The 27,833-nt window shown below is 48.4% G+C and overlaps 1 protein-coding gene across 1 annotated transcript in view; it reads right to left on the reverse strand.

Annotated features, from left to right (window-relative positions):
• Positions 1–415: 415 nt before the first annotated feature.
• The window catches only part of LOC133355199 (NAD-dependent malic enzyme, mitochondrial-like), a 75,024-nt gene continuing 47,606 nt past the window's right edge, over positions 416–27,833 (reverse strand). Inside the window, exons 11-16 of the mRNA XM_061572559.1 lie at positions 24,711–24,825; positions 24,299–24,441; positions 11,416–11,518; positions 3,886–3,956; positions 3,671–3,769; positions 416–1,467 (exon numbers count right to left, since the gene is read on the reverse strand). Of these exons, the coding sequence (XP_061428543.1) occupies positions 1,306–1,467; positions 3,671–3,769; positions 3,886–3,956; positions 11,416–11,518; positions 24,299–24,441; positions 24,711–24,825 (693 nt within the window). The 3' untranslated portion in view covers positions 416–1,305. The remainder of the gene's footprint in view (positions 1,468–3,670; positions 3,770–3,885; positions 3,957–11,415; positions 11,519–24,298; positions 24,442–24,710; positions 24,826–27,833) is intronic.

Consider the following 27,833-nt stretch of genomic DNA (forward strand, 5'->3'; position numbering starts at 1 on the left):
TACTTACGTCATACTGATGACAATACTATATTCTATCATAAAAAACACATTTTAAACGTTTTCTTTTATATGTTATGTTTCGGCTTGGGTCTAATTGTCCACGGTCAACTGACGTTGGCTGTAAATCACCACGGTTCCTTACGTCATGCCAAGCTTCGGGGACACTTCCTGGAGTTGTGGAGTTCTTCCATGATTAGTACGGTACATTTAATTAAAGCGTGTTTTTAAATTTAAAAAAGAAAATATTACTTATTTTCATCACTGCCATTGCCTCCCTTAATGCCACCACCTCCATCATCACCCTAACTGCCTTTACCTCAATAATCACCATCACCTCCATAATTACTGCTACCACCTCCATTGCCACCATCACCGCCTATAATTGCCACCACCACTTTCACCGCCAGCATGGACATAAGCACCCAGTGCTCCTGCGCTTTATTAGTCTCACGAACGCAGCAGCAAAAAAACCCAGAAATGGACATGGACGTCGACATGAAGGCTGAGCGAGTGTACGGCACGCGGCTTCATAAATACCTGGGGGGTGGGGGGCGTGGGGAGTTCTACATTCATCGACACCGCGAGAACCTCTGCCAGACAAGAAACGCTACGAACACCGAGGTGAAGGCATGGGGGGGGGGGGGGGTGTGCCTAGCGACCCCCTCCTCAGAGGTCGGTTGTAGGTCCCTGGTGCAAATGTGTAAAGGTGCGTCAAAGAGTGTGTGCGTACGTAAGGATCTCTGAGTATGTAGGGACGTATAAGTGTGTGATTAAGGATACATGGGTGTGTATGGTTTATCTGTGTCCATGTGAGGAAGCAGGCGTGTATCAGGATGTTTATGGGTAAGTGAGGGAGTAGGAGTGTGTACCGGTGTGTATGTGGGAGCAGGAGTGTGTCAAGGTGTGTGGGAGCAGAAGTGTATCAGGGTGTGTGGGAGCAGGAGTGTGTCAAGGTGTGTGGGAGCAGGAGTGTGTCATTGTGTGTACAGGTGTGTCATGGTGTTAACGGGAGTGTACGGGTGTGAATGGCTATGTACTGATGTGTACAACCTGTACACATCCGTACATCGCCGTTCACAGCCGTGTGTGGGTGTATACAGGTGTGTACGGGTGTATACGGGGGTGTATGGGTGTATATGGGGCTGTACTGGGCTCAGGCCCCGTTGATTCAAAAGGCCGCCCTCAGCGTCACAGTCGTCTCACTGAGGCACCCGTCCCAGATGCAGCGTCGTTGCTGCAACCGTGCCACACGCAGGGGCCGCTGGGCCCGTATATACGTGCGTACGTGCCACTGGAGCGTGGCACCTAGTTGAGTTTGGGCGTGCGCGGGGACGTGGGCCAGTCGTAGATGTCGGGCAGGAAGGAATCGTACTCCGTGGTGTAGAGCTTGGAGCGCACGTATGCGTCCTTGTCGTGCGGCTCCGGGTAGTGGAACGCCATGTTGTTGGCGTAGACGAACTGGGACACCTGGTGGGCAGGGGAGGGCGGTAGGAGAGGGCGACAGGGTCGGCGCAAGTAGGGGGGCCCGCGCGGGCACGTGGGACACGCGGTGGGAAGAATGCACGACAGAACACGTGCACACGCAACACATACACAAACAGCACACACAACGCACACGCAACATGGTACGTAATACACGCACACATTGCGTACACACAAGACACACGCACATATGTAGCGCAAACATACAAAACATGCAGACACAATACACACACAACATGCACACAGCATACACACATACACCCAAACATTCATATCTCAAACAAAACACAACAACCGCCATTCACCAGTAAATGGTGGTGACGTCACCACGGCGCTTGTGCCATGCTAGGTTCACTTTGAGGTCACGTGAAGTGTCAAAGACCTGCTGGCAAGAGGTCACAAAACAGACCCAGGTGCCATTGGTTGACCGACTGAGATGACTGGCAGATGCACCAACTATTTTACCCACTCTGCCAACTTTTTTTAGCCGCCCAGCGCTCCACTCGTTGTTGTGAGCGTCCCCCCTCTACCCTCCATTGTTGCTGGACGGCAACTGCCTCCAACTCCCCAACAGCGGAAATGCTTAGTAAACCTGCATATCTGACCTTGTGGGTTGGAGATTGGATCGACAGTTTTTTCTCTATGCAGTACTGCACGGCTCTCAGAACCTCCGAGTAAAGGCTGCGGTAAGTCCCCTCATTTTCCAACGTAAGATGCTGTAGATGGTGTAAGTGGGCCTGTCACTTTTTCTAAACTTGCCAGTACTGAACCTCATCCATTTCCCCTCGGCATCAGGAGGAGGGGAGGAAGATGCCAACTCCACCTGCAAGCGATGATGATATTATCGCTTACAACCTTCATGAGCTAGGCGAGACCAGGCTATTGTGATTTTGAATGGGTCTGAGGTGGATGCCCACCACCATATTGAAAGAATGGCAGCCACATTTTACAGGTGACAAGCTGATGGCCTGGGCATATCAGCTCAACGGGAGGTGCTGGTGTCAAGGATATGGGCCCGCATTCACTGTTCCGTCACTAAATAGTCCAGCAGGTGTTCTTGCTTGAACCCAGTGTGCATTCATGACGTTGTATGGATGTCGGAACAGCGTGTTGGTGATTAAAAACCCATACAAACCCAAGGGCTGCACAAAAATATAGCAGCCTCCTGTCGTTGTTATTGAGCTGATTTGGTCATTGCCTTCCAATCACTGCAGCCCAGGTTCCTGCGTTATTGACCCACTCATGCATTGAGTCACCCAACTGGACGACTATCTCGAGGGCCACATTAGCTACCACCTTTGACAAGAGGTCATAGAAGGAATCAGACGCATCAGCTTTGCCTGCATCTCTCTACTGATGTTCATTTTCAGTGGCAGCGTAAGCCACCGATCACCATTTCTCGCCTCCCGAGTCCACAGTAGCCTAGAACTCAGATTCAAACACCTCACCACCACGCACCCACGCCCCCTTCATTATTTGGTTCAGAAAAAGAGCCACTCCCTGTTGTTTGGTGGTTTCCTGCCCTGAGTGGAGGACTCTCTACCCCTCATGATGACTGGAAACAGAACCAGTCTACTGGACCTCCTGTATTCCACAGATGTCCAGGCGGTACCGGTCCAGCTCCCGACAGAGGAATGGAAACCTCTCCTCCGCAGTAAGAATTCAGAAATTCCATTTGGCGGACCTCAGTAGTTTCCTGCAGTTTTAAAGGAACTCCAATGGTGAGGGTCCAGTGATCTGGCTCTGATAATGGAGTTTGGCCAGGAGACGTCAGATGCCTGTTCCACCGGGACCTCCGACACAAGCTTGTTTTGATCTTTTATTCGTGGTTTAGTGGTACTTGAATTGAAAGTAGAGAAGTTGCCAGCCCCTTGCACAAGTCCGCTATATCGGCTCCGAACAACATGAGGGGAATTAGAGGACAGAATCGGCCTTCCCCCCCAATGGCATTGCTCAAAAGTCACCACAGTGCTCCCGAGCCGCAAGCACCGAGGAGGTGGGGGTTGTTTTTCCGGTCATGTATACATTTACACAGACATATGCATGCAGCGTACACACCACACACACATGCACAGACCATGCACATAACATGCACATAACATGCACATAAAATGTACATAACATGCACATAGCATGCACATAACATGCACACACACAGGGCAAGCGGGGAAAGGAGTGGATGCAGCACCTTGACGGCGATGTTGATGGACACCTCTTGGATGTCGGAGAGGGGCGGATACAGGAGACCTTGGCTCAGTGACTCCTCGGTCACCTGCTCAGCCAGAGTCTGCGGGGGGGAGGGCCGGGAGGAAGTCTCTCTTGAACACCCGATGTGGGTGACACATGGATGTAGGTGAGGGCAGCGCGCGGACGGGGGCTACGTGCAGGTGAAGGTGACAATACCTTGGCCGCCTCGAGGAACACCTTGTCCTTAATGTGGCGCACGCCGCAAAGAATCACGGCCAGGGCCACGCCTGCCAAGGGCACACACGTACACGCACATAAACGGACGCATACACATACACGTACAGCAATGCATGCACACATACACACACAGGCACGTGCACACACGACGTTACACACACACACATACAATGTGTTTTAGCATAAAAAGTGTGAGCATGGGTTGTATGTGTGTGCTGCAGTGTGTGTGTGTAGTAGTTTAACGCGCGCCAAGGGGGGTAATTATACACACGTGTGGGTTGGGAACAGTGGGGTCGGATCGGGACATGCTGCTGTTGCTGGGGGCCAACGAGTGAGTCGGAGACGGCCCGTTAGGCAATTATGGATGCAGGGCAGTGATTGGCCAGTTGTTGTTGAATACAAGGTGGCGCCTCAAAGTCTGAGAATGGAGACAGGTGGCAGGGGGGCCGGGGGTGCGGGGCGTTAGGGGGGATGCCAACTAATTAATTGGGAATGAATGAGGAGGGGGATAAATAGAGGTGCGTCAGAGCAAGAGGGGGAGTTGTGCTGGGAGCTGGACGGAGTCGGTCGGAGCAGAAGAAGAAGAAGCATAGAGTAGCAGTGGAGAAGAAGCATAGAGTAGCAGTGGAGAAGAAGTGTAGGGTAGCAGTGGAGTAGAAGAAGAAGCATAGAGTAGCAGTGGAGAAGAAGTATAGGGTAGTAGTAGAGAGGGAGAAGCTGAACGAGAGAGATAGTCGGACAGACGGAGAAGCCGAACGAGAGAGATAGTCGGAGTGAGACGGAGAAGCCGAACGAGAGCGACAGTTGGAGTGAGACAGATAAGCCGAGAGAGAGCGACGGCTGGAGTGGGACGGGGAAGCAGAGAAGGGAGTCGGGAGAGACGGAGAGAGAGAGGGAGGAACGGAGCGAGCGAGGCCGGCGAAGCGCGGCAAGCGAGCGGAGAACGCGTTAAAGGACGGTGGCGAAATGTGCTGTGTTGGACAAATAAAGTGTCGACAGAAAAGGAAGAAGTTGTTCACGTAAAGTTCAGCACTACGTGTGTAAGAGGATGTCACTCCTCTGTCAGGAGCGGGACCGATACTGCCTGGAGCTTTGCAGTATTCAGGAGGTCCAGTGGACTGGCTCTGGCTCCAGTCACCATGAAGGGTAGACAATTCTCTAATCGGGGCAGGAGACTGCCAAACAACAAGGAGTGGCTATTCTTAGGAACAAAATAATAAAGGGGGCGTGGGAGCATAGCGTTGAGGTGTGGTGTGAGAAGCTGTAAGCGCCAGGCTACTGTCGACTAGCCTCCCCATTAGTGGGAGGTGAGAAATGGTGGAAGTTACATATGTTCCCACCAAAGATGAAGATCAGAGGATGGATGCACACAAGGCCGATGAGTTAGATGCCTGATATGACCTTCTGTCACAGGTGCTAACTCAAGTGGCCCCACGGGATAGTCATAATTTTGGGTGACTTTAATGCTAGACTTCTGTGCAGAACCATGGGCTTGTAATTACAAACACACTGTTCCAGCATCGGTCCATCCACACAACATCATGGATGCACACTGGGTCCAAGCAAAAACATTTGCGAGACTATGTCGTGATGGAACAGCAGATGACAAGACACCAAGACCTACCATGGAGCTGATCTGCCACTGACCATCGGCTAGTCATCTGTAAGATGTGCCTGCCATTGTTCCACTCCGGTGTTGAGTGTCCTTCTAGGACCCTATTCAAACCCACAGTGGCCTGGTCTCAGCTAGCTGATGAAAGTTGCAAGCAAGAATTTCATCATTGCGTGCAGCTGGAGTTGGCATCGTCACCCCCTCCTCCTGAATACCGAGGGGAAATGAGTGAGGTTTAGGACTGTGGTTCATGCATCTGCAATGGCTGTTTTGGGTACACAGTCCAAATTTCCCCAGAGACCCGAGCTGATTGAGGAGGTATTCTGGCTGGCTGAGAAAAAGCGACAGGTCCACTCCCAGTCTACAGCATCCTACATCAGAAAATTAGGCTTACCGCAGCCTTCACTCGGAGGTTCGGAGAGCCAAGCAGCGCTGCAAGAATGAGTGGTGGTCGGGGGTTGCTGAGAAGATGTAATCTGCCTCAGTAGCCCGCGATCCCAAACCACTCTTTAATTCCATAAAAAAGTCACCTGCAGCGCCACACCTATCACCATTCTTATGGGAAAGACAGGTGATGCGATTTCTGACCCCTAGGAACAACTTTGCAGGTTTGCGGAGCATTTCTGTGAGGTTTTGGGGGAGGGGAAATCCCTCAGCCCATAAAACATCATGGGGAAAAGTGGGAATGATCCTGCAGAGGCTACGGTGCCTTAAATATTGAAAAAAAATTTCACCCCCTGTGAGTGGCTGGCTGAAGTGCCATCTGTTGAGGAAGTACGAAAGGCGATCCAGAATCTGAGACGAGGAAAAGCACCGGACAGAGATCATCTTCCAAGCGAACTGCTGAGGGAGGGTGACGTTTATGTGCAGACTGCCTTATATGTCATCGCAATAACTGTCTGAATTTTTTTTTGTTTATAGTAATACAGTATATAATTTAATGTTGGGTTTGTCTATGGCAGCATATAGTACGGGGTAGGCCCATGTGATGTAAGGAAAAAAGTTTAGCTGGAAGCATAGTATATTTTTGCGACATAGAATTGTAATGTATTACTTACTGTTAGTAGCTCAGCTTATTGAAGAGTATATTTAGTATACTGATGATACTATGCAGTTTATACTTTAGTTTTTTACTTGGTTGTTTAGTTACTGCAGCTACATACTATTAACATTCCTTCCCTTTATTAATGCTACCCATACCCCCTCCCTTTGATGCTGCTAATCCTGCATAATGCACGGGCATAATATGACTTTGAAACCCCCCACCCACCTCCTAAGCATTTCACAAGTAGTACTAATCACATATCTGCATTTCCCATAAATATGCTAAATTCCTCTTGATATGCAAATTCTTTTGTCAAGGCTCTTCCAACTCAGCTTAAATATACGCTCCAAGCGTGGTGGTGTTTCATTCAGATGCTGTCTCCCCGACAGACCTGGTCTTCACCTGAGGACGGCTGCTTGCGTTGTGGCCTGAAACGTCGCGAGAATTATTTTATGTTTTATGTTTATTATTTCCCTTCTACGTGACTTTACCGAAAGAACCAAGAAAATAACTGTCTGGACCACTGATAGGGTTCTGTAGGATTGGAAGGATGCCCGAGTGGTCCCCCTCTTTAAGAAGGGAAACCTGCCCAGACTGTAACAATTACAGGGGCATCTCCCTCCTCAGTGAGCCGGAAAAGGTCCTGGCAAGGATGATTCAGCATCGCCTTGCCAGGCACGCTGAAAAGAGACTTGCGGAACTCCAATGTGGTTTCAGGCCAGGGCAGTCATGCACATACGCCATATATTCTGTCCGTCTGCTACAGCAGAGATGTACGGAATTCCAATAAGACCTACATCTCTGCTTTATGGACCTGGTCAAGGCCTATGATACCATCAATAGGCCTAGACTCTGGGTTGTTCTTTGTGCTTTCGGAGTCCCTGACTGTCTGCTCACAATCATTAAGGACCTTCATGATGGAGAGCAGGACCAGGTAAAGCTACATGTCTGTAAGTCGGAGCCATTCTCTGTTCAACTTGGGGTGCGACAGGGATGTCCTCTGGCCCCCACATTATTTTTTAAAAAATTCGATCACGTAGTTCGTAAAGCCTTCGATCGCTGTACCGGAGGAATTTCCATCTGGTACAGATACAATGGGAGGCTGATTGATGTCCGAGTGCAGTCAAGGGATGGCTCCCTATTGGTCAACCATGTTACGTATGCTAATGATCGAGTGATTTCTGCTCACTCAGAGGAGGAGTTGGAGGTGCTGCTGCTGAACCTGGAGCGTGCCACTAAGAGGTGGGGCCTTACTATCAGCCACAGTTGCGGAGAGAGTGGAGAGTTATCCATACATGGGCTGTGTGTCATGACTGGCTCCTGTTTTACAGCAGAGGTCTCACTCCAAAATTAGTCAAGTGGCATTATCTTTTCATCGGTTGCGTAATGCTGTGTGGAAGCTACCTGGTCTATCGTTCCACACGAAGCTTCGGCCATGGTCATGCCCTCCCTTCTCGATACCTGCGAAACATGGACCCCCTAATGGAACAGATTTGCCGGTTAAAAACATTTAGGCTGGCCTGCCTATGATCCATCCTGAGTTTAACCAAGTTGGATTGTGTGAGGAGCTCACAAATCCTGGAGACATCTGGACAAAGTCCCATTCGTGAGCTCCTCCGGCAGGCAAGGCTGCATTGGCTGGGTCATGTAGCCCGCATGTGCAGTCACCGCATGCCTAAACAGCGTTTGTTTTATTCTTTGGTTCTTTCGGTAAAGTCACGTATAAAGAAAAAATAATAAATTAAATAATAACATACGACGTTTCGATTGCAACACAAGCAATCATCATCATCATGGCTTGGCTTCGCGAACGAAGATCTAGGAAGGACATCCACGTCTTCTGCAGGCACGCTGGTGGCTGAAGAGGCCTATGCGGGACAAGCAGGTCCTGCCACAACAGCTGCAAGTATAGGTCTCATCTGGGATGGGTGCTGAGGGATCATGGTTCTTCCTCCTTCTCCTTTTGTCCTCCATACGGGCCCTGCGGGTATCTTCGAAGAAGGAGGTGGCCTGGTGGACTGTGTGCCGCCAGGAGTTGCGATCAGCTGCTTGTGTTGCCCACTGACGGTGATCGATGCAGCAAGCAGTGAGGGACTTCTTCAGGGAGTCTTTGTATCGCTTTCGTGGTGCCCCTATGTCGCGATGGCCAGAGGACAGTTCCCCATACAGCACAATCTTAGGCAAGCGGTGGTTCTCCATCCTGGCGATGTGCCCTGCCCAACGAAGCTGTGTCTTGAGGACCATGGCCTCGATGCTGATGACCTTCGCTGACTTGAGGACTTCAGTGTTGGCGACGAAGTCACTCCAGTGAATATTGAAGATTGTGCGGAGGCAGCGCTGATGGAAACGCTCGAGGAGACTCAGGTGACGACGGTACGTGACCCAGGACTCAGCGCCATACAGGAGAGTGGTCAGCACAACAGCTTTGTAGACGTTGATCTTTGTGGCTCTTTTAAGGTTTCTGTTGTTCCAGACACGTTTGTATAGTCTGCCAAATGCACTGTTTGCCTTGGCCAGCCTGTTGTCGACTTCGTTGTCGATCTTGGCGTCAGACGAGATGACGCACCCCAAGTAGCTGAACTGGTGGACAGCTTTCAGTTCTGTTTGTTCAATGAAGATGCTTGGTGGATGGTGCTCCTCATGGGGTGCGGACTGATGAAGAACTTCAGTCTTCCTCAGGCTGACTTCAAGGCCGAAGATCTGAGCTGTTTTCGCGAAACAGGACGTAATTCGCTGCATAGCTGCCTCTGTATGAGCAAGGAGGGCGGCATCGTCAGCAAAAAGCAGCTCCCTGATCAGTTGCTCCATGGTCTTTGTGTGGGCCTGCAAACGCCTCAGGTTGAACACGCTCCCGTCGAGACGAAAACGGATGTATACGCCATCAGCGTCGTCGAGGTCCTCTGTGACCTGCTGGAGCATCATGCTGAACAAAATGGTGAACAGCGTGGGAGCAAGAACACAGCCCTGTTTCACGCCGTTTGCAATAGGGAAGGGCTGCGAGAGATTGTTGCTATGTCTGACTTGTCCAAGCTGGTCTTCATGAAGCTGGACGATCATGGTGAGGAACTTCGGTGGGCAGCCTAGCTTGTCCAGGATTTTCCAAAGTCCCTGCCTGCTCACGGTGTCAAACGCTTTTGTCAGGTCCACAAGGGTGACGTACAGTGCTTTGTTTTGCTCCCGGCACTTTTCCTGAATCTGCCTCAGGACAAACACCATGTCTGTGGTTCCCCGGTTGGCTCTAAAGCCACACTGGGTCTCTGGGAGGTGATCTTCAGCTATTGCGGGTACCAGTCTATTCAGCAGTACTCTTGCGAGGATTTTGCCGGCGACGGACAGAAGTGTTATGCCACGATAATTGGAACAGTCTGATTTCTCCCCTTTGTTCTTGTACAGGGTGATGATGACTGCATCTTTGAGATCTTGAGGGAGTTTACCCTGCTCCCAGCAGCAGACGAAGAATTCATGGAGTTTGGTGTGCAGTGCTGGGCCTCCGTTCTTCCATACTTCAGGAGGGATGCCATCAACTCCTGCAGCTTTACCACTCTTCAGCTGTTTAATGGCTTCCTCAGTTTCTTGTAATGTTGGTGCCACATCCAGTTCGGTTTTCACTGGTTGTTGTGGGATGCGGTCAATCGCTGGTTCTTGGACTGAGCGGCTAGCATTGAAGAGCGTGTAGAAGTGCTCAGACCAGCGGTTCAGGATTGAGTCCTTTTCAGTGAGCAGTTTTTTCCCGTCTGCACTCCGCAGGGGGCTCAGGATTTGGTACGAGGGGCCATATACCACTTTTAGGGCTTCGTAGAATCCCCTGTAGTCGCCAGTATCAGCGCAAACCTGAGTAAAGTCACGTATAAAGAAAAAATAATAAATTAAATAATAACATACGACGTTTCGATTGCAACACAAGCAATCATCATCAGGTATAATGAAATAGCGACATAAAATCTAACCAGAAAAAATTATAGACAGACATATAAGCAGACAGATATCACCAAGATACACACAGCGGGCAACACAGGTACAGAGAGGGGTGATCGTCTCTGTGGGGTGGCCTTAAATAGACAGAGTTGTTTTGGCTGGATAGAGAGGGAAAAATGGGCAAGGAATGGTCTAGAGAGGAGACAGATTGATGTGGTACAAGAGGATGTGGAGTTAAATGGACTTGCCGATGACTGGTACCAGCGGTGTCAAGATCGCCTCTGTGGAGAAGGCTCGTTAAGGATGCTACTGGGCAGTTGGAGGCAGTCGCCCTCCAGCAACAACGGAGGACAGAGGAGCAATACTCACAACAATCGGAGTGCCGAGTCGCTAAAACACAGCAAGTTGGCACAGGAGGGGGCACAGGTGGTGCATCAGCCAGTCATCTGAGTCAGTCAACCCATGTCACTTGGGTCTGTCCGGTGACTTCCTGCCAGCAGGCATTCGACACTGCAAGTGGCCTTAAAGTGCACATAACCTGGCACAAGCGCTGTGGTGATGTCACCACCACTTTGTGGCGAATGGCGGTTATTGTTGGTGTGTGTGGGAAGTGGTGGCGCAGCAGTCAGCATACTGTGCTATGAACCCTTCCACCCAAGTTCGATTCCTGCTCACAGCCAATAGCAATGACGATTATCTTAACCGGTCCTGGGCCTTCTCTAGGTCGACTCAGCCTCAAATAAGTACCTGATGTGTATAAGCATCGCTACTGGGGAGACAAAAGCGGTCGGGCATGGTGCTAGCCACCCACCCCCTCATGTACCATGCCAGCCTTTATTAGGTGCTTGCTAACAGCACTTATCCTACAGAGTGTTAAGTCTATACTGGGGATATTTGTCTTCGTGTGCGAGCGCAGTGTGTGTGTGAAGCGCATCACCAGGAAAGATGTACGCGTTGTTGCCCTGGCCAGGCCTGAAGATGCGACCGTCCGGCAGAGTGACCGGGTCGAAGGGGCTTCCGCTAGCAAACAGGCACCGCCCCTACAATGACATGGGATCATCAGACTCAACAGCACTGCACAGCCACTCCTCTTGGAAGTACGGACGTCCATTGGTGATTGCATGTATATGACAGTCTAATTGTGTGCGTGACCGTATATTGATGAGTGCCTATGTACACAAGCCTGTGAGTGTGTGCACATGTGCGTGCGGTGTATGTGAGGGCAGTGTGTGTGAGCACAGTGTGTGTGAGCATTCGTCTGTGAGCGTGTGAGCATTCGTCTGTGAGCGTGTGTGCGTACATCTGCGAGTGTGTGCGCATGGTGTGTGCGAGCACGGTAAGTGTACGTACGTCTGTGAGTGTTTGCGTGTGTGTGTGTGTGGACGTCTGTGAACATGTGTGCATACATCTGTGAGTATTTGAGCATGTATGCATATATCTGTAAGCATGTGTGTCTGTATGTGTGTGTCTGGCAAAACAACCCCTTCCTCCTCGTGGTGCCGGACGGGCAACGCTGTCGTGGGCAGTGCTGTGGGGGGAGGGCCAATTCCAATTGGCCTTTCCCCTCATGGCGTTTGTGGCCACCACAGCAGCCAAAATGGGGCTCTGGATGGGTGCGAGGGGCTTCAATTAATTATCGCTAAACCACGACGGAAAATTTAAATTAATAAGCTTGTGCCGGAGGCCCCGGGGGGACAGACGTCTATGACGTCACCTGGCCAAACCCCATTTGGCGGAGCCAGGAGACTGAATCCTTACCCTCGGGGCTCCTCCAGAAACAACAAAAAACCACGACGTGTGGCCACGTGGAATGGTCGAAAGCTCACTGCGGAGGAGAGGCTGCCACTTCTCTGTCAGGAGCTGGACCGGTACCGCCTGGATCTCTATGGTATTCAGGAGGTCCGGTGAACTGGCTCTGGTTCCTGCCACCATGAGGGGTGGACAGTCCACTTCTCGGGGCAGGAGACTGCCAAACAACAGGGAGTGGCTCTTCTTCTGAACAAAATAATTAAGGGGGCGTGGGAGCGTGGTGGTGAGGTGTGGGAAGCTGTAAGCCCCAGGCTACTTTGGGCTCGCCTTCCTATGAACCAGAGGCGAGGAGTGGTGGTCGTGGTTACTTATGCCCCCACTGAAGACGAACATCCATGGAGGGATGCAGGCAAAGCCGATGACTCAGATGCCTTCTATGACCTCCTGTCACAGGTGCTAGCTAAAGTGGCCCCTCAGGATAGTAATTTTGTTGAGTGACTTCGATGCCCGAGTTGGTCATGCTGCTGGCACCTGGTCTGGAGTGATTGGAAGGCATGGGCCAGATCAATTTAATAATAACGACAGGAGGCTGCTATATTTTTGTGCAGCCCATGGGTTTGTAATTACCAACATGCTGTTCCGGCATCGGTGCATCCACACAACATCATGGATGCATGCCGGGTCCAAGCAAGAACATCTGCTGGACTACATAGTGATGGAACAGCGGATGCGGGCCCATGTCCTTGACACCAGTGGAGCTGATCTGCCCACTGGCCATCGACTTGTCATCTGGAAGATGCGCTGCCATTATTCTACTCCAGTGGTGGGTGTACACCCAGGACCCCATTCAAACCCTTAGTGGCATGGTCTCAGCTAGCGGATGAAAGTTGCAAGTGAGAATTTAATCATCGCTTGCGGCTGGAGTTGGCATCGTCCCCCACTCCTCCTGATGTAGAGGGGAAATGGGCGAGGGTTAGGACTGTGGCTCATGCAGCTGCAATGGCTGCTTTGGGTACACGGTCCAGACCTCACCAGAGACCCTGGCTGACAGAGGAGGTGTTCAAGCTGGTTGAGAAAAAGCGACAGGCCCACTCTCATCGGCTACAGCATCCCACGTCGGAGAATGAGGAGGCTTACCGCAGCCTTCGCTCGGAGGTTCGGAGAGCCGTGAGGTGCTGCAAGGATGGGTGGTGGTCACAGGTTGCTGAGGAGATGGAGTCTGCCTCAATGGCCTGCGATCACAAATCGCTCTTTAATTCCATCAAAAAAGTAACCTGCAGCGCCACACCTATTACCATCATTAGGGGAAGGAACGGTGATCCAATCTCTGACCTCCAGGAACAGGTTTTCAGATTTGCTGCGCATTTGTGTGAGGTCCTGGGGGAGGGGACATCCCTCAGCCAGGAAAATAACTTGGGATAAAGTGGTGATGACCTAGCCGAGGCTGCGGTGCCTCAAATATTGGAAGAAGTCACCCTCTGCGAGTGGCTGGCTGAGGTGCCATCTGTTGAGGAAGTACTGAAGGCGATCCGGAGTCTGAGACCAGGAAAGGCACCGGGCAGAGATGATCTCCCAAGTGAAATGCTGAGGGAGGGTAGCGTTTGTGCACAAACTGCCCTACATGACATCATAACAACAGTCTGGACCACTGGACGGGTTCCGCTGGACTGGAAGGATGCCCTGGTAGTCCCCCTCTTTAAGAAGGGGGACCGCACAGACTGGAACTACAGGGGCATCTCACTCTTCAGTGTGCCAGGAAAGCTCCTGGCAAGGATTATTCAGCATCGACTTGCTAGGCACACTGAGGAGAGGCTTGCGGAGCCCCAATGCGGTTTCAAGAAAGGACGGTCCTGCACAGATGCCATATTTTCTGTCCGTCTGCTACAGCAGAGGTGTAGGGAATTCCAACAAGACCTACATCTCCGCTTTATTGGAGATGTAGGTCAGTAGGCCTGGGCTCTGGGTTGTTCTTCGTGCTTTTGGAGTCCCTGACCATCTGCTCACGATCATTAAGGACCTTCATATGATGGTGAGAGGGCCTGGGTAAAACTACGCGGCCGAGAGTAGGAGCCATTCCCTGTACACCTTGGGATGCGATAGGGATGTCCTCTGGCTCCCACATTATGTAACATCTATTTCGACCACGTAGTTCGTGAATGAAGCCTTCAATAGCTGTACCGGAGGAATTTCCATCTGGTACAAATACAATGGGAGGCTGATCGATGCCCGGGTGAAGTCAAGAGATGGTTCCCTATTGCTCAACCATGTTATGTATGCCGATGATCTGGTAATTGCTGCTCACTCAGAGGAGGAGTTGTAGGCGCTGCTGCTGAACCTGGAGCTTGCCACTAAGAGGTGGGGCCTTACCATCAGCCCCACCAAAACTAAGCACCTGCCTGGGTATTTTGTACCATCGGGCACTCCACCCCCACAACTCCCAATTGGTGATAGGGCAGTTATGTAGAGAGTGGAGAGTTTCCCATACCTGGGCAGTGTGCTCATGACCGGCTCCGGTTTAACAGCAGAGGTCTCACTCCGAATCAGTCGAACGGCATTATCTTTTCATCGGTTGCGTAACGCTGTTTGGAAGCTACCTGGTCTGTCGCTCCGCACGAAGCTTCAGGTCTTCTCGGCCACAGTCATTCCCTCCCTTCTCTACGCTTGCGAAATGTGGACCCCCCGAATGGAACATCTTTGCCGGTTAGAAACATTTAGGCTGGCCTGCCTAAGATTCATCCTGAGTTTAACCAGGCTGAATTAGCTCACAAATCCTTTAAAGATGTGAACAAAGTCCCATCGGTGAGCTCCTCCGGCAGGCAAGGCTGCGTTGGCTGGGTCATGTAGCCCGTATGCCCAGCCACCAGGATGTGGAGCTGTTTGCCGATGACTGGTACCAGCGGTGTCAAGATCGGTCTCCCACCCACCCCCTCGTGCCATGCCGGCCTTCATAGGTGCTCGCTAACAGCACTTCATACCAGCAGTCTGTTAAGGCTACTGGGGGGATATTTATCTTTTGTACGTCTGTGAGTGGTATGCATGTGTGCGTATGTCTAGGAGCATGTGTGTGCATATGTTTGTGAGCACATGTGCATTGTGGCTGTGAGGAAACGCCATGAGGACCGATTCCAATTGGTGCTTCCCCTCACGGTGCTCGTAGCTATCGCAGCGGCAAACGGGGAGGGCTCTGGACAGTGCAAGGGGCTTGTGGCGCCTTCACATTCAACTAAATAACCACTAAAACATGTGACAAATATCAATCTAAGCTTGTGCTGGAGGCCCCGGGAGGACAGGCATTTATCACATCTCCTGGTCAAATCCCATTTGAACGAGCCAGGATACCGTACCCGTACCCTCGGAGTATGAGCTAGTGATTGCTGTCCACTCTGAAAAAGGAGCTGGAGATGTGACTGCTGAACCAGGATCATGCTGCTAAGAGATGGGAGATTGGAGAAGTTTCCATATCTGGGCAGTATGCTTATAACTAGCTCCGGTTTGGCAGATGAGTTCTCGCTCTGAATCATTTTAGCAGCATTATCTTTTCATTAGCTGCGTAATGCTGTGTGGAAGCTACCTCGCCTGTCGCAACATATTAAGCTCTGGATGTTCTCAACCACACTCCCTTTCTATGCTTGTGAAACATGGAGCCATTTAAAGGAATTTCTGCACTGGTTTGAAATATTTAGTCTGGCCTGCCTACAATAATTCCTGGGTTTAACGAGACTGAATTGTTTGAGCTCACAGATCCTTGAAAGATCTGGACACAGTCCCATGAGTGAGCTCCTCCGTCAAGCGAGGCGATGTTGTCTGGGTCATATAGCCCGCATGACCAGCTACCGCATGCCAAAGCAGCTTCTGTTTGGCCGGATAGATCAGGTTAAATTGGTGTAGCACGGGCTATAGAAAAGATGGACTGATGTGGTACGGAAGGATGTGGAGCTGATTAGACTTGCCAATGACTGGTACCAGCGGTGTCAAGATCGGTCTCTGTGGACAAGGTTAGTGAAGAATGCTACTGGATAGTTGGAGGCAGTCGCCTTTCAGCAACAACGGAGGGCAGAGGAGTGGCGCTCATAACAATGACCAGAGCACCGAGCAGCTAAAACGCAAAAAGTTAGCACAGTGGGGAGCCCAGCTGGTGTACAATCACTCCCCGCTCATCGTCGGGTTTGTGTTCCTGGAAAATTTTAGTTTAAGTGAAATAACATGAAGTGAATCTTGACTTTTTGGGTCTTTCAGTAAAGCCATGTAGATAGAAAAAACAATACAATATCACGACGTTTCGATCGCAAAACAAGCAATCATCTTCAGGTGAAAAAAATAGGGGAAATCTGCCGAGGCAGGCTGTTTATAAAGGTTTAGAGATGGGCGGGCAGCTAATGTTAATGTAGGAGAGGTCTCCGTAACCTGCAGTAGGTATACACCAATCAAAGAGCCGTTTACAAATGGTTTAGAGATGGGTGGGGCAGCTAATGCCAATGTGGGAGAGGTACTACGGAGCTGTGGGGGGTGGCCATTGTATTGTGAGAGATTAGCATGTCAATGTAAGAAATTTGAAGCTCGGCAAGAGCTCGGACAGTGCAGTGGCCACATGGAGGTGGAAGAGAATGGCAAGCCGCCATTTACTAACACAGCTAACGGTGGCTGTGTTAGACACCTATTAGCAACATCAGCAAGGATGAGCGCCTTGAACTCTCTCAACTAAAAAAAGATAGATGACATCGTCATCCTCTCAGCCGACAAGGGCAATGCCACTGTGATCTTGGACAAAACCACATACAATAACAAAATTCAGGACCTACTAATGATGGCAGCTATACAAAAATCAATAGAGATCCTACCAACTGCCTGGTTACAAAAACCAACAACATCATCACCGATTCGACATCTTTAATCGAACCAACCAAGCGGCTTGCCTTAAAACCCTCTGCTACTAGACCACCCAGATTGTATGGCTTACCAAAAATCCGTAAAGAAGGCACATTAGTCCGCCCTACCGTCTCCACCATTGGCTCACCCACCTACAAACTGGCCCAATTTCTGTCTGAGACCTTGCAACCATTCACTGGTAAGACCACTTCAGCTGTACTTAACTCAGCCCACTTGATATCTTCAAATAAGGACATCTCACTATTTCCAGGTGATTTGCTTGTCAGTTTCGATGTGGTATCTTTGTTTACACAAGTTCCTGTGCCTGACACCATTGCAATCATTGAATATTTGGTCCAACAAGGATTGAATGCTGATGTGCCAGCCCTGGTTAGACACTGCCTCACCAACACTTACTTTACCTGGAATGGAACATTCAAAAAACAAGTTGAAGGTACCCCTATGAGTTCTCCCTTATCTCCAGTTGTAGCCAATGTTTTAATGGAGAAATTTGAGACAGATGCTATCCAGGCATCCATCCTACATCCTTCCTTGTGGAAGAGATACGTTGATGATACGTTCGTCATCTGGCCACATGGCCTACCAGCTCTGGACAAATTCTTCAACCACATCAATTCCATACACCTAGCTATCAAATTCACCATGGAGGTAGAAAAGAATGACAAGTTACCATTCTTGGATGCTTTAATCGAAAAGGGACCTGATGGCTCAATGGTACACTACGTCTACAGGAAAGCCACCCATACGGATGCTTACCTAAAACCTGACTCCCACTACCATCCATCCCAGCAGAATTCCCTCATCAAAACTCTACACCGCAAAGCTCGTTGTATTTCCGACCATCACCACCAAGCCAGTGAACTAGAGCACGTACACCAAGCCCTCAAGAGGAATGGATATTCGGAGTACACAATCCGTAAAGCTATCAACCAAACTGTGGGGAGAGAACCATCTGAGGACCCAATCAAAACCATCACCTTGCCATACATAGCAGGGGTCACCAAAAATATTTACAAAATCATGAGCAAACACAAGATCCAGGTACGATTCAACACAGTACATAAAATTCGTGATTTGATCCCCTCTGTGAAGGATGCGATCCCTGGAATGCATTACCCCGGTGTCTACAAACTCAGCTGCATCTGTGGCAGCAGTTACATTGGGGAAACTAAGCGACATGTCTCGGACCGTGTTCGTGAACACAAGGCAGATCTGAAACACGGTAGGACCAATACCTTGGCCGTGGCTGATCATTGTTTTAACGCTTTGGGCACATGCGAAATTGATTTTGGCAAGACGAAGGTACTCTGCAAACCCACTGGCTATCAACAAAGATTTGTTAATGAAGCCATCCAGATATATAAACACAGACACAATTTAAACCGAGAAGATGGGTACAAACTGAGCAATCATTGGAAGGACGTTATTAACCAGGTAAAGTCATAACTGGCTGTGATGTTCCTATCTTACCTACCTATGTTAACAGTTATTTTCGACTCTCTTGAGTTACATTCACTAACACAGTCACCATTAGCTGTGTTAGTAAATAGCGGCTTTCAACTCTTTTCCACCTCCATGTGGCCACTGCGCTGTCCGAGCTCTCGCTAAACTTACATTTACAAGCAAATTTCTTACATTGACATGCTAATCTCTCACAATACAATGGCCACCCCCCACAGCTCCGTAGTACCTCTTCCACATTGGCATTAGCTGCCCCACCCATCTCTAAAGCATTTGTAAACAGCTCTTTAATTGGTGTAGACCTACTGCAGGTTACGGAGACCTCTCCTACATTAACATTAGCTGCCCCGCTCATCTCTAAACCTTTATAAACAGCCTGCCTCGGCAGATTTCCCCGTCTTTTTTCACCTGAAGATGATTGCTTGTGTTGCTATCGAAACATCGTGATATTGTATTCTTTTTTATATCTACGTGGCTTTACCGAAAGACCTAAGAATACGTCAAGTGAAACATATTTTCCCGTAATAACCAATGTAAATAGCGGAGGTTATGTTCCTGGAGAAAAGGTTAGGTTAGAGAAAAGGTTAGGTTAGGTTAACACTCACCAGTGATGGTTGTGCAACTTTCTAGAGGTAGAGTGAGGTGTTTGAGTCACAGGGACACATGCAATGACTGTTGCACGGCTTTCTTGTTTTCTAGGTCGAGTTGCTTATATGTATTGCAAAGTATTGCTTGTTTTCCTGCACACTTGAGCACTGTGCTACCTTAATGCATCATCCTCACTAAAACTATCCTACGCCTTGTTGAAAGTGAGGGGCAGCTTTGAAAGCTACAATGACACCATGATTCACAACCCTCGGCCTTTAAAGTCCTCAAACAAACTGCCTGCCTTTGTCTAGATCACCAGTAAACAGAGAGGAATGTGTCACTGATGTTGATCAATCCACACTGATAAATAGGTGCTCCATATCTCCTACTGAAAAGTGGCATGAACGATAATATATTTGTTAGCAAAGTGATCACCTTCATGGCACTTGAAGCAGAAGGATAACTTGGTGAAGGATGCAGCAATAAATAACCTCTTCTTGGTTCTTTCGGTAAAGTCACGTAGAAGGGAAGTAATAAAATAATAAAAATAAAACATAATAAAATAATTCTCACGACGTTTCGGCTACAACGCAAGCAGCCGTCTCCAGGTGAAGAATGAGACACTACCAAGCTAGGAGCTTATATATAAGCTGGGTTGGAGGTGGAAGAGCGCCTTAACAAAAAGAATGTGCATATGAAGAGGAATTTAGCATATTCATGGGAAATGCGTAGGAGGTGGGTGGGGGTGTTTCATAGTCATATTATGCCCATGCATTATGCAGGATCAACAGCACCAAGGGGGGGTGCAGGGAGTAGCATTAACAAAGGAAAGGAATGTTAATAGTATGTAGCTGCAGTTACTAAACAACCACGTAGAAAACTAAAGTATAAACTACATAAAAAACTAAAGTATAAACTACATAGCACCATCAGTATACTTACTATACTCTACAATAAGCTGAGTTACTAACAGCAAGTAATACATCACAATTCTACGTCGTAAAAATTATATAATATGCTTCCATCTAAACTTTATTCTCCTACATCACACGAGCATACACCGTACTATATACTGCCATAGATAAACCCAACATTAAATTATATACTGTATTGCTATAAACCACCCTATACCTTATACATTTTAATATAACACTATGTATTATTCTACTCACCCTAATGTGTATCACACTGCTATATGTTTACTATACAATTACGATACTATATATTACTTTGTACATTGTATTAAGCATATAAATGTTATACTGTTTGTTATTATACGCTGTACCATTGACCGTCGTGTCAATGGGTGAGTCGTGGGGGGAAAAACTTGCAGCGGAGCAAAGAATCCATTCCCTGCGGAAAATACAATGCCAGTGAGTGGAACGCGGTCTGAAAGTCACCGTAAACGTGAACACAATCAGTTAAGATCCGAAATGGTTTATTACGTCCTTCCAATGATTGCTAAGCCAGAATCCATCTTCTCGGTTAAAATTGTCTCTGTGTTTGTATATGTGGATCGCCTCATGAACGAATCTCTCATAATAGCCAGATGGCTTGCAGAGAACCTCTGTCTTGGAGAAGTCAATGTCATGTGAGCCCACTGAGTTGTAACAGTGATCTGCCACGGCTGAGGTGTTTGTCCTACCGTGTTTCAGGTCTGCTTTGTGTTCACGGATGCGGTCCGAGACATGTCGTTTGGTTTCCCCAATGTAACTGCTACCACAGAGGCAACTTAGTTTGTAGACGCCAGGGTACTGTATGTCTGGAACCACATCTTTTACAGACGGTACCAGATCACGGATTTTATGTACTGTGTTGAATCGGACCTGGATCTTGTGTTTAATCAGGATTTTGGAGATCTTTTTTGTGACCCCAGCAATGTAGGGTAAGGTGATGGTCTTGAAAGTCTCCTCAACCGGATCCTTCTTGATGGTTGGAGTGATGGCTTTGCGGATTGTGTAGTCGGAGTAACCATTAGCCTTAAGAGCTTGGCGTACGTGTTTGAGTTCATTGGCAATGTGTTCCTGGTCGGAGATGCATTGGGCTCTATGATATAGAGTCTTGATGAGGGAATTCTTCTGGGATGGGTGGTGGTGGGAATCCGGTTTTAGATAAGCATCCGTATGGGTGGCTTTCCTGTAGACAGAGTGGCTCATTGAACCATCAGGTCTCCTTTTGATTAGGACATCCAAAAAGGGTAGCTTGCCATTTTTTTCGACTTCCATGGTGAATCTGATGGCTGGGTGTATGGAATTGATGTGGTCGAGAAATTGGTCTAGAGTAGGCCTGCCATGTGGCCAGATGACAAAAGTGTTGTCTACGTACCTCTTCCATAAGGTCGGGCGTAGAGTGGCAGTCTGGATGGCGTCAGTCTCAAATTTCTCCATGAAGATGTTGGCTACAACCGGAGATAGGGGGGAGCCCATTGGGGTGCCCTCAGTTTGCTTGTAGAAAGTTCCATTCCAGGTGAAGTATACATACTTAGAGTGGCGGTCGGGCGTAGAGTGGCAGTCTGGATGGCGTCAGTCTCAAATTTCTCCTGGAATGGAACTTTCTACAAGCAAACTGAGGGCACCCCAATGGGCTCCCCCCTATCTCCGGTTGTAGCCAAGATCTTCATGGAGAAATTTGAGACTGACGCCATCCAGACTGCCACTCTACGCCCGACCTTATGGAAGAGGTACGTAGACGACACTTTTGTCATCTGGCCACATGGCAGGCCTACTCTAGACCAATTTCTCGACCACATCAATTCCATACACCCAGCCATCAGATTCACCATGGAAGTCGAAAAAGATGGCAAGCTACCCTTTTTGGATGTCCTAATCAAAAGGAGACCTGATGGTTCAATGAGCCACTCTGTCTACAGGAAAGCCACCCATACGGATGCTTACCTAAAACCGGATTCCCACCACCACCCATCCCAGAAGAATTCCCTCATCAAGACTCTATATCATAGAGCCCAATGCATCTCCGACCAGGAACACATTGCCAATGAACTCAAACACGTACGCCAAGCTCTTAAGGCTAATGGTTATTCCGACTACACAATCCGCAAAGCCATCACTCCAACCATCAAGAAGGATCCGGTTGAGGAGCCTTTCAAGACCATCACCTTACCCTACATTGCTGGGGTCACAAAAAAGATCTCCAAAATCCTGATTAAACACAAGATCCAGGTCCGATTCAACACAGTACATAAAATCCGTGATCTGGTACCGTCTGTAAAAGATGTGGTTCCAGACATACAGTACCCTGGCGTCTACAAACTAAGTTGCCTCTGTGGTAGCAGTTACATTGGGGAAACCAAACGACATGTCTCGGACCGCATCCGTGAACACAAAGCAGACCTGAAACACGGTAGGACAAACACCTCAGCTGTGGCAGATCACTGTTACAACTCAGTGGGCTCACATGACATTGACTTCTCCAAGACAGAGGTTCTCTGCAAGCCATCTGGCTATCATGAGAGATTCGTCCATGAGGCGATCCACATATACAAACACAGAGACAATTTTAACCGAGAAGATGGATTCTGGCTTAGCAATCATTGGAAGGACGTAATAAACCATTTCGGATCTTAACTGATTGTGTTCACGTTTACGGTGACTTTCAGACCGCGTTCCACTCACTGGCATTGTATTTTCCGCAGGGAATGGATTCTTTGCTCCGCTGCAAGTTTTTCCCCCCACGACTCACCCATTGACACGACGGTCAATGGTACAGCGTATAATAACAAACAGTATAACATTTATATGCTTAATACAATGTACAAAGTAATATATAGTATCGTAATTGTATAGTAAACATATAGCAGTGTGATACACATTAGGGTGAGTAGAATAATACATAATACATAGTGTTATATTATAGCAATACAGTATATAATTTAATGTTGGGTTTATCTATGGCAGTATATAGTACGGTGTATGCTCGTGTGATGTAAGAGAATAAAGTTTAGATGGAAACATATTATATAATTTTTACGACATAGAATTGTAATGTATTACTTGCTGTTAGTAACTCAGCTTATTGTAGAGTATAGTAAGTATACTGATGGTGCTATGCAGTTTATACTTTAGTTTTTTATGTAGTTTATACTTTAGTTTTCTACGTGGTTGTTTAGTAACTGCAGCTACATACTATTAACATTCCTTTCCTTTGTTAATGCTACTCCCTGCACCCCCCTTGGTGCTGTTGATCCTGCATAATGCATGGGCATAATATGACTATGAAACACCCCCACCCACCTCCTACGCATTTCCCATGAATATGCTAAATTCCTCTTCATATGCACATTCTTTTTGTTAAGGCGCTCTTCCACCTCCAACCCAGCTTATATATAAGCTCCTAGCTTGGTAGTGTCTCATTCTTCACCTGAAGACGGCTGCTTGCGTTGTAGCCGAAACGTCGTGAGAATTATTTTATTATGTTTTATTTTTATTATTTTATTACTTCCCTTCTACGTGACTTTACCGAAAAAACCAAGAAGATGAATCCCTGCAGTCACGAAAGCTTTAAATCGAAAAATAAATAACCTCCCTAAATCAAAACCAAAACAGTCCACAATGAACTGAGATGAGGGTATGCGGCGGCGTGTCATAAAATTCTGCGTACCGTATCGTACCGCTCAATCACGCAGCTCAAGAAGTAAGAATTTACCATACAGTATGGCCACACTGGGCCGGCAGGGGGCGTTGCCTAGCAACATATGTGTCATGCTGCCGGTTCATTTTCCGCAGTGCAAAGGAGTTGCCCATCGGCAATGATGTTCGAGCGATACCAAGCAACGTTAAATGCATATGTGGGTCATAATTCATCGGCGACTTTGTAGAAAAACAACGTTAAACAGGCCTACGTTAAGTGAGGACCGACTGCATCTGCCAGTCACCTCAGTCAGTCAACCCATGGCACGTGGGCCTGTTTAATGACCTGCTGTCAGCAGGCCCACCTAGAATAGCACCTAGAATAGCACAAGCACCATGGTGACGTCACTGCCACTTATTGGCAATGGGTGATTGTAGTTGTCTTTTGTTTGTATACGGACTACATTCGTGAGCATGTGTGTTTATGTGAGCATAATTCTGTGAGCCTGCGTGTGCATATTATGTTTGTGAGCATGTGCGTGCGCATACGTCTGTAAGAGTGTAGGCCTCCTCGGCTGTGCACTCCGCCTGTGTCGTGGGGTTGCTGAGCGCGAAGATGATTGGCCGCTCGTTCAGCGCTGCCATTGCGCGGATGACATCCGGCGTGAAGAGCCGCCCGGCACCGGCCACTCCTGCCAACGCGAGGATGAGGACAAGGGCACGATGGGAGGTGGGAAAAGACAGCAGGTGAGGTGAAGGTGGCCAGGCAGGTGGGCAGGTGAGCGAGCAAGCGGGAGGATGAGCGGGCGGGTGAACGGGAGGGCGAGTGGGGTGGTCAGGTCAGCAGGATGATGAGCGAGCAGGTGAGCATTCGAGCAGGAGGGTTTGTGGGCAGGTGAGCGGGAGAGTCAACGGGCCTGTTTTGTTGCGGTGAGTGTGGGGCCGTGTGTACGACCATTACCGATGATAGCCGTTGGCTTCAGCTGCTGTACCGCATCCAGGAAGGAGGTGACCGGCTGAGGGGGTGGCGCGTGGGCAAATAGCTCCTGGTTATGGTCGATGCCGGCTGCTCGGCCCTGAGGGCGTGCAGAGGACGGACACAGTACGGTCACACAACAGGACACGCATAGGTTAAGAAGCAGGCATGTCGTTGGTCACACAATAAACACATGGTGGTCACGTCATGGGTCACACTGCAAAGGCTCAGCAGTCACATGATGGTCGCGAGATTAAATGTGGCAATCACACGTGTGTCATGTGACGGTCACGTGACGGGAACACTCAATGGACACACAATGGATAAACATGCATGAAGGACCTGTGTAGAGGACAATGGATGTGTCACAGATACTCTGAGATCATAGGGTGGACAGGTGTCTGGGTGGATCAGAGCCCAGAGCACTGAGCCAGCACCATATCCTGGGTTTGAATCCAGGCAGTTGCTGCTACTGCCTGTGATTGAACTGAGCTGTCAACTACAGGAATACCTTGGTTATCGGAGCCTCTGGCAATGAAGCTCCTTTATAACGAAGTCAACTTAACACGATTTCACACAATTTTAGTGGAATTTTCCAGAAGCGGAATTTTTCACCATGTTCCCGTGTACAGTACAGTACCCAAGCATGAGGCAATACAAGCGTCGCAGGCAGCGAGCAGCAGCAGCTAGCCACCCCACTCAGTCTTTGTTCCGCCTCATGCTAGCTCAGACGTGCGCGCGGTTAATATCGCAATTCTATACATTTGCATTTACATTCGTGATGGCTGGTAAAGGTAAGAAACGTGGTGGTGATGCTTCTAGTGGTAGTATAAGTAAGAAAATAAGAAAAGTGGTAACATGAGAGCAAAAACTTGATGTGCTTAAGCGTTATGAGAACAATGAGCGCACATTGTAATATTGTCCATGCTACTGGCTTGCATGATGGTACACTGCGAACCATCCGACGGAATTTATAATTGCAGGTTTAAAACCTGAACAATATAAATGTGTTATTTATGTACAAAAACGTTCGAATTTGTTAAAAGTGTTAACTGCACTGATCCGTTTTTCATTCTTACACTTTTTCGCTCTCTCTTCACTCCACCCATCACAACTCACAAGCGCAGACGACAGTATTCTTTACTTTAGGTTACCTTCATCATTGTTTCTTTTCTTTTTAAATGTTATTCGTGCATAAAATATACATAAAAAAGGAAATAATGAAAGCACTAACCAAAATATAGTCATAATAAATTAATAAAAATTATACATTTGTCGATCGAGTTTGGGGGCTTGGAACGCAACTCCCCCTTTTTACATATATTTTTTGTGGGATATGAGTGCTCAATTAACACTATTTTACCTTCCACAAAGATTTTCAAGAACGCATTTATCGTGTTAATCGGGGACTACCTGTACCGTATATTATTCGGTGTTTAGTTAATAAACAGGCTACTTAGTTAAGCTACGATGAGTCTGACCGCGTCCGCGGTTCCTCGAGCCCCCTATTTCCCTTAGGCCCCTATACTTTAAGAACCGTGGGTTTGTCTACCGCAGCCTTTTCCAGGAACCTAACCCCCTGCGGTTGGGAAAGGATTTCTGTATTTGAATGTAATACCTTTGTTGTAATATGAAAGTGTGTTTTGCTGTGTATTAAAATGCAAGTGTATAGTGTTGTAACGTTAATGTACCATACTGTTCTATATGCGTGAGCTTGTACATAGCTGTTGGACAACAAGAAACTATTTTTATACTCTTTGGGTCTTTCGGTAATTTCACGTAGATAGAAAAATAATAAATAATAAATCACGGCGTTTCGATCGCAACACTAGCAATCGTCTTGAGGTGAAAAAATACAGCACGCGGACTGCTGAGGCATGAAGAAATATAGCGAGAGAACTACTGCAGCCAAAGTTTATATAGGTTTGAGATGGGTACAACCCAAGGGTAAGTGGGCGGGGCTAGAGATGGAATTTGCAAGTAAATGTAAGATCGCAGAACTAGGTATACCTCGGTTATTGTGTTGCTAGAGATTAGCATGTATTGCTCGAGATTAGAGATTAGCATGTCAATGTGAGATGGCTCCCGCAGCAGCGGCTGTGTTAATGAGAGACATTCAGCCTATTAAACGAGCCCCACCACCGCATCGAGGAAAAGGGAGCAGCAGCTATGTTAGTGAGACATTTAGCCTGTTAATGTAAAGGCATTTAACAAGGTAATGTAACTCAGAGAGTCAGAAATAACTGCTAACATAGGCAGGTAGGCTGGAAGCATCACAGCCAGTTATGACTTCACCTGGTTAATAACGTCCTTCCAATGATTGCTCAGTTTGTACCCATATTCCTCAGTTGAAATTGTGTCTGTGTTTATATATCTGGATGGCTTCATGAACAAATCTTTGTTGATAGCCAGTGGGTGTGCATACTACCTTCGTCTTGGAGAAATTTATTTCATGTGTGCCCACAGCGTTAAAACAGTAATCAGCCACGGCAGAGGTGTAGGTCCTACCGTGTTTCAGATCCACCTTGTGTTCGTGAACACGGTCCGAGACATGTCGCCTACTTTCCCCAATGTAACTACTGCCGCAGGCACAGCTTAGTTTGTAGACACCGGGGTATTGCATGTGTAGAGGTGTAATTGCGCATGGTTACGAATGTTGAGGTGTGATTATGCATGGCCACGGATGGCCAACAAACACAAGGGGCGGGGTTACGGCCGTACACAAGGGTGGCGCTCGCACCGACGTCCGAATGTGCATCCCCCACGGGCCCCCCCTCGGGGGGAGTCCTATAAAAGGTGATGAGCTCGAGGGCTCGAGGGGGGGACTCAGCTTTAACCAGAGAAGACGGAAGACCTGCTAGTGTAGGCCCCAGAGCTCCCCTGGCTCGCTGTCCTTATAAGGGCCGACCAGGGCAAGCCGGTGGCGTGGCCCCGAGAGCCCAGACGAAGCTGGTCTGGTGACTCAGGGAGCCGGGATCCCAGCTTAACCAAGCTGGGACAGATAGCCTCCCCTAGTCCCGTAGTGGAGGAATTGGTATAGGTTAGAGGGGTTAGCTGTCGAGAAATCCCTGTAGCCCAGTGACCTGTAATAACTGTGTTGGTGTAATA

This window comes from Lethenteron reissneri, chromosome 50, assembly GCF_015708825.2.
Source record: "Lethenteron reissneri isolate LAM-NWPU_2019-01 chromosome 50, ASM1570882v1, whole genome shotgun sequence".
NCBI lineage: Eukaryota > Metazoa > Chordata > Hyperoartia > Petromyzontiformes > Petromyzontidae > Lethenteron > Lethenteron reissneri.